Source organism: Alligator sinensis, unplaced genomic scaffold (genome assembly GCF_000455745.1).
Source record: "Alligator sinensis unplaced genomic scaffold, ASM45574v1 scaffold337_1, whole genome shotgun sequence".
In the NCBI taxonomy this organism is placed as follows: domain Eukaryota; kingdom Metazoa; phylum Chordata; order Crocodylia; family Alligatoridae; genus Alligator; species Alligator sinensis.
In genome coordinates this window covers 2660711-2667738 of record NW_005841927.1, presented here as the reverse complement: position 1 = coordinate 2667738, position 7028 = coordinate 2660711, and the positions used below count along the sequence as shown (strand labels likewise).

At 46.7% G+C, this 7028-nt stretch overlaps 1 protein-coding gene across 5 annotated transcripts in view; it reads right to left on the bottom strand.

The window, feature by feature from the left end:
- PABPC4 (poly(A) binding protein cytoplasmic 4) overlaps window positions 1–7022 on the bottom strand; it is an 18720-nt gene extending 11698 nt beyond the window's left edge. For 3 of the 5 annotated variants that reach the window (XR_003092991.1, XM_006019305.2, XM_025198663.1), the window contains exon 1: window positions 6300–7022. Coding sequence is in view for 4 of the 5 variants with exons in the window: in XM_006019305.2 (XP_006019367.1) it covers window positions 6300–6492 (193 nt within the window). In the remaining variant the exon portion in view is untranslated. Of the gene's footprint in view, window positions 1–4764; window positions 4846–6205 lie in introns of those variants that run through there. The other 2 variants (XM_025198660.1, XM_025198661.1) reach the window with 2 other exon arrangements.
- Window positions 7023–7028: the final 6 nt, after the last annotated feature.

The window sequence follows — 7028 nt, the reverse complement described above, 5'->3', positions numbered from 1 at the left end:
GGAAAGAGAAAGGAGAGACTGTGCTAATTCCCTGCTTGAGGCAGGGAGAATGGGTCTACTCTAAAACCAAAGAACATTAATGGTATAAGAACGCTACATTCCTAGATGTGCTGCTTTTTCCCACCTCAGCTTCATCCATGCACTAGGATACTGGCTGTAAAAGCTCTGAATTGGATTTGAGGTAGCACAGGTTATTTTTCAAATTTAGACCTGAGGCCTCAAGGAAAAGACTTTTGTTAGGTGGCTGCAGAACCAAGTCAATGGAAGTGGGTACATATGCGACTCTTCTGCTAATCTGAAATGCAGGAGTACATTTCCAACAGGTGCAAAACCTGGAGTTCAAACACTGCAAAACGACCACCTCTGCCCCTTGACGTATTCATTTGAACTGCTATGTGCAGAAAGGTTTCTTAAATGGAAAGTTTCCATATGCTATAGAAAGGGTTTTTCTATCCAAGCGCTGTCATAAGCTTCCACTCCCCTCCCACAGCTGAAACTCCCCTGGACTGGTTCCTGAACTAGCCACACTAGCAAAGAATTAGGAACATATAAAGTTGCTTCAGTGGGGGAAAAAAAATCACCTTGCTATAGGAGCTCAGCTCACTCTGTTTAGCTAAAGGGGTTAAACTGGATCACCTAGCCCACTACATTTCATCCTCAAAGCGCTGCCCTCTGAATCAACACCGTTCTTCCAGCAACGTGCAGTTTGCCACAGTCCCTTTCCAGTAGGCACTTCAGAAGTCAGCCCGGCTCGGCTCGTCAAATTTGGCAGCATTTATTTATAGCAGGGGAAAGGTCCTCAAGAGGCATGTGTTGGCAAGGACGCACGCTAATAGTATATACCATTTGCAGTTGAAACAGGGCTCCTGTTGAAAGGTGACGAGCAGTTGGAAGAGCCGTGCACCCAGGGGGGAATTCTGAAATGCTCCTAAGCAATTGCTGAGGTGCAGACTAGGCAGAGCTCTACTCGCCCGATCCTTTTACTGGTACTAACCAGGGACAGAATGGATTGTGCCACCGTGCCCATAACACGCTGCTCATCCCCAGTATTACTGCGTGACGTCTGTTAGGACCCTGTGTAAGCAACGCATTGAGAAGAGTCCAGGCACACACTGCCTTTAAGGCCATATTCATTTCCACCTGCAGCTATGACAAAGCACAGTCACACAAGCACTTGAGAAAAATTGTCATGAGCAAGCATGACTGATCTGAGTTAGTCACCCCCCCACGTTGAATTTTGCTTCTCTAACCCAGGCGAACACCTTCACTTTTCCTTCCATTTAGGCCACGAAGCTTCAGCCATTTCAGTCTCTGTATCTGTTTCTCTCCCACTGATTCCTGTCACCCTTCCAGCAGACCCATCTGCAGCTCTGGCATAGCGCTGCAGCACACGCACATTTTTCTAACAGCTTAACCGCTGTGTATGCTTCAGTCCTGCTCCCTTTTTTGGGGCAGGGAAAACCATTTACAATCTCCACAACCTGCCTGAGGTTTTCCACTCATTAGTCCCCTTACCCTCTCTCTGATCTAGCACTGAAACAATGCTGGCATTAGCCACTGGAGTGAAGCAGCAGAAAGGCTGTCAACCATACCTGCCAAGTTTCAGCCATCAAAAAACCCCCTTCGCTATTTTATTTTGTTACAATGGCTGCCCTGAAATCTTAGCGCCCCTGTTTATTACCCCGTTGTCATTTAAAAAATGCGACCAACTTTAACCACCCTTATTTCACACTGGTGAGTTTAAGTAAAAAGGCAGAGACTGAGATAGAAATGCAGAGAAAGTGACTGAAGTTCTTCCAATTAACTCTAGAAACGGAATGAAATTCATTGAATGCCCTTCGGCGAGATATAAAAAAAAATAGTTTGGCTCTTTCTAATGAGGGAGGCTTGAAAAGGAATTTATTTGAAGATTAGGTAGTTTAAGTTTCAGACGCTAAAGAAAGAAGTAACTGAACAGAAGTAGCTCCTGGACCCGACAGACAATTGGGGTAGTTAGGGACTGGAGCAGGTAAGAAGGTCCCTTGCAAACAAACACCCCCATCTTATATACCTAGTAACAGGAATGAAATGCTGCTGTAGCCCTGACAGTCCAGGATATATGCAAGGTCCAGGATATACGCAAGAAGCCAGGGATTTTTTGGGGGAGGGCGCGGGGGGGAATCCCATACCTTTTATTGGAACAACGTGTAGTTGGCAGAGATACGAGATAAGTTATTGGGCACATTGCTTCTTCAGGCATGAGAAAGAAGCAAGTGCAGCCTAAGATAAATGCAAGATAAAAACTAACAGCTTGTGTTTTAACGCTTGTGTGCCCTCTTGCTTTTTAGCTACTTTTGATAACTTTGCTTTGGTCCTAGAGACAGCCCCTCCTCTGCTCTTGCGGAGTTAAAATATAAGCTTTTCATTTACCTGGTATTTAGCTTGAGTTGTGATGGCTTCTCACTCACACTTTGTGCCCTAAAGCTTAGTCTAACATCTCTTCCAACTATACACTTGGTCCAATAAAAGACATCACCAAAATAAAACCGCCTTGCTTCTCACATTCCTAGGACAGCCCTGGAATCAATTACTATAAAAGCAAGCTCTTCCAGTCCAAAACTAAACAGACAGAAAAGGACTAAAAAGATAACACTGCACATGTCTGAAGAAGTGGTCTTCAGAGGTGCCTAAAATAAGCTTGCTCTCTAAGCCATAGGAACTAACAGTCATGCTGCACTCAACCTGTTGATTTTCCTTGGGAGAATATTTGCTTTTCCCTGGACTTGTATAACTGCTTACGCAGACACGCAGAGTCACATTAAAGTTTTCCTGTTGCGTTACTAGCGTGGTTTAAAAAAAAAAAACCCACCTAAGAAGTGGACACGGCCACATCAGGCTAGGGAAGTTTTACACAAGACATGTGTAAAATAGCCTATTCAATTCCTCTTCCAGCTACTAAGTCAAGTGACTCCCTTTCGGTTCTTTATAGCGAGAAAGGGAACAAAGCTAAAGGCCACTGTTATCAAATTAAACATTGACCAAAAATTTGGGACCTTCTCTTAGCTTGTCTATCACGGTATGGATCCTGAATGTGTCAACACCAATTGATAGCTGGGCCAAAGGGAACTGCAACTGAATGCAACAGCACTTGCTCTTCCTAAATATGTCACCTGTCTACCACAGACCACTTGTAATGTTGTCCAGAAACACAGTGCCCACCCAGAAGGTGGCCAGTCTAATGCCTGATTTCACTTAATTATCTAGCAAAAAAGCACATGTTTGAAAGCAGCAAGTTTACACTGCTTTGTATCTAAAGTAGTAGCGAAGTGGCCTAGATAAAGGTAGCATGCCATTTCTTCCTATCTGTAAACACGCTGCACAACTAGCAGGTGCTGGACAAGTGCAAACTATGATCTACCTTCTTTGCTCATTATGTGTTACAACTTCAATCCCACTGAAAAAAAACAAGACTTCTGAACTTTCTTCTCTTTGTAATTTGTCCCCTGCTGAAATGCTACATTTTATGTTAACAGTAACTAAGCCAGAACAGACCCCTTACAGCAACCGTACTCTCAGATACTTCCCCTCTTTTTTCGTCAATATAGAAAACACCCGGGTAGTAAAACCCAGGGCTACAAGAGGATTCTTGCCTCTCTACGCTGACGCCAGTATGTCCTTTCTTTAAGCTGCTCATACACAAACGGTCTGAAGTGCCTGTCATCTTCAAGAGGGAAAACAAGAATGTCTCCTTTAACACATCTTGGTTGCAAAGCCTGTACTGAGCTACCACTGGCCTTGTCTTCACATCCTCCCAGAATATTCACTTTGCATTCTGTTTACTGCAGCAGCCGTCTCTTGCTCCTGTAGCTCGAGATCACGTAGAACAGGGATCTCTACGCAGAAGAAAATCAAAGCTTTTCAGGGGAGATCCTTTCAGGAAGGTAGTGGGGTTTGGCAGTTTCCCCTTCCCATGTGCTATTCACCGAGGAGGCTCCCCAGACTGAAGGCACTCGGCTTCTCTAACCTACAAGTAACCAGATACCTGACACTTTGCCAGTGTTGCTTCATTATGGAGACTTTACAAAATGTCTGCTGCTTTGCTGGGAGCCAACTACAAAGAAGTCCACCACTGAATACGGGTCTGTTTATTGCACTGAAAGGATCCTGAAATATATTGGAAGGCACCTGTCCTGAACCATTTTATTTTTTAAATGTTGAGTAGCAGCCAGGTTTTTTTCTAAGTTTTATTCCCTCCTACTCTCTTTAAAAAAAAAAAAAAAAGAAAGCAACTCCCTGGCCCTACTACTTTTTGATTTGCTTTTATATTACTCTAAGGCTCCTTGAAATCATCTGATCTACTGATGCCTCAGTTCTAGGGAAGGTAAAGCATGAAAAGCTTGCAGCATATACACCTTTGTGCACCTATTCCTCTTTTTGCTTGGACGGTGTCTCTCTCCATCTAATCCCAGCTCTAACCTGGTAGGTAACCTGTCTTGCATGACTCGGGGTGTAACGCCAACAGATCACACTGATCCTCTTCCCACCTACGCAGATCAGCTGGTTTCATGCAGCGCTGTGAGCACAGGAAGTCCCAGGCAAGTGGTAACACACCAGGAAGCTAAAGGACCAGAAGAGGATCCCATGTGCCTTCTCGCTCTAGTGCATCCCTTCCTGCTAAGGCTTAAGCCACATGGGTACCATGCATTATTTGGCTGGTGAGCCACAACTCTTAAGTGCTCCATGAATGAAAACTAATCTAGCAAGATGAGGCTGCTTTTTACTGACCTGTCATCGGATAGGAGCAGAAGAGACATTCAAAGCAATCAGCACCAATGGGAAAGGAGGGGGAGATGCTACAGTGGTCTCAGACACAGGAACCAGGAGACAGGACGGAAACAAGAGCAGCATATAGTCATAGATAGCCCCGCTGTATAAAACCATACATGATATCCCAGGCAAGAAGTGAACCCAGTTTGTTCTGGTTTTCGGAAAGTTTGTAGAAATATAGTAACAGTAACTTAGCTTGTGGAGCAGCGATCCCGTATTCCTTTATGCAGAATTGGACTATGAGCAGAATCCAGTACCTGCTGCCACAGTAGTGGGCATGGGGGTGCTGAAGTCTATGCTGCCAATTCAGGATTAAAGTGAAAAAAAAAAAGTTCCTTCCTGTAGAGTTTCACATCATGTAAAGATGCTACTAAGTCCCAGTACAGAGCAACATACTTGCACTAGACGGCTAAGGTTATGGCAACTAGGGCAGAAAATGTGACCCACTTTTCTTTCATGAAGGCTATGCTCCGAAATGACCTCCTCTGCTCCTGGGCCTAGACTATCAGCTTGAACCAGTTACAACAGCACCTGGAAAGACCTCCAAGGGTGGGGAATTCCTTACGACTCCATGTGGAGTCCTCTTTAAAGAGGAAGGCAAATCCATGACTACACGGGACATGGATGTGGAGTCCTCTTTAGAGAGGAAGGCAAATCCATGACTCCATGGGACACAGCTGTGGACTCCTCTTTATAAAGAGGAAGGCACCATGACTCCATGGGACACGGCTGTGGACTCCTCTTTTAAGAGGGAAGGCAAATCCACAACTCCATGGGACATGGCTGTGGACTCCTCTTTAGAGAGGAAGGCAAATCCATGACTCCATGGGACACAGCTGTGGACTCCTCTTTATAAAGAGGAAGGCACCATGACTCCATGGGACACGGCTGTGGACTCCTCTTTTAAGAGGGAAGGCAAATCCACAACTCCATGGGACATGGCTGTGGACTCCTCTTTAGAGAGGAAGGCAAATCCAGAGTGAATGCCGCATGGACACTTCACAACTGATAGCAACCTAGATCAGCCGAAAGGCTGCTCAAGGAGACATTACAATGCTCAGTCTCCCAAGTCTCACTTGCTGCTCATGGGTGCAGGCAGGAACGGGGGAAGACTCCCTCTGGCATTCAGACCAAGGGTCTGAGCAGAGGTCGACTAGCTTGGAGCTCCCCTGCCCTCCACGCCTGGCTGGTGGAAGACCCACAGACACAGTCTATAACAGGACACTGGGGAATAAAGACAGGGAAATTCTGTTTTCATATAACTCAGAATAAACAGAAAACTGGTGAACCAGGGATAGTACGTGCCTACCGCAAAGAAGAAAGATTTGCAATGCACTCTGGAGGTACGAAGCGATATCATTCCCCAGCGGCGAACAAAAGCAGCCGACAGTCGACTTACCTGGTGCCAAGTTAAGCGGCGGATCGACGGCTGCACGCGCACCGAGCAGGACGGCACGGAGAGATGGGCAGGTGCGCGGGCGCGTCTCACTTACCATCCGCCGGCTGCTGGAAGTTGACGTAGGCGTATCCCAGGGACCGCCGCGTGATCATATCTCTGCAGACCCGAATGGAAAGGACAGGCCCCGCCGGGCTGAACTTCTCATACAGCATGGCTTCGGTGACGTCGGGGTGCAGGTCGCCCACGTACAGCGACGCCATCGGGTAGCTACTAGCCGCCGTATTCATCTTCCGCCCAGCACGCGCTCCCGCCGGAAACTACTCTTTGTATTTGTTTTCCCCCCTTTAGATTTTTTTTTTTTTTTTTTTTAAACCAAAAATTTTTGGAAACAAAATTAAAATAAGGGAAGACTTAAAATCTTATTTGAAAAAAGATGGGCTCACAGGAACGGAGGGGAAGACCCAGCGAAAAGGCAGGGGGGAAACGCTACTGGGAAAAGAGATCGAAGACGAGTTCGGGTAGGAGCGGGTGAAAGCACCCCAAAAAACGAGGGGTTTTGGAGACTTGAAAGCAAGCCTGGGAACTGGAGGGGACGTCGGACTCTCGGGGGGCAGCTCCTGCGCGAGGGGTTTCCCCACCTGCACTCGGGAGCAAGAGAAAAACAGTAACAGTAATAAATGAGACCGGGGAGGACCGGCTTCGCCCCCTTCCAGGGGAACAGGGAAAGAAAAGCAGCCCCAAAAGCACGTCTCCCCCGGTGTGGAGGCAGCGCAGCTCCGCCGAGCGAGGCCCGGGGCTGCCGCGGGGAAACTTGGGCAGGGAA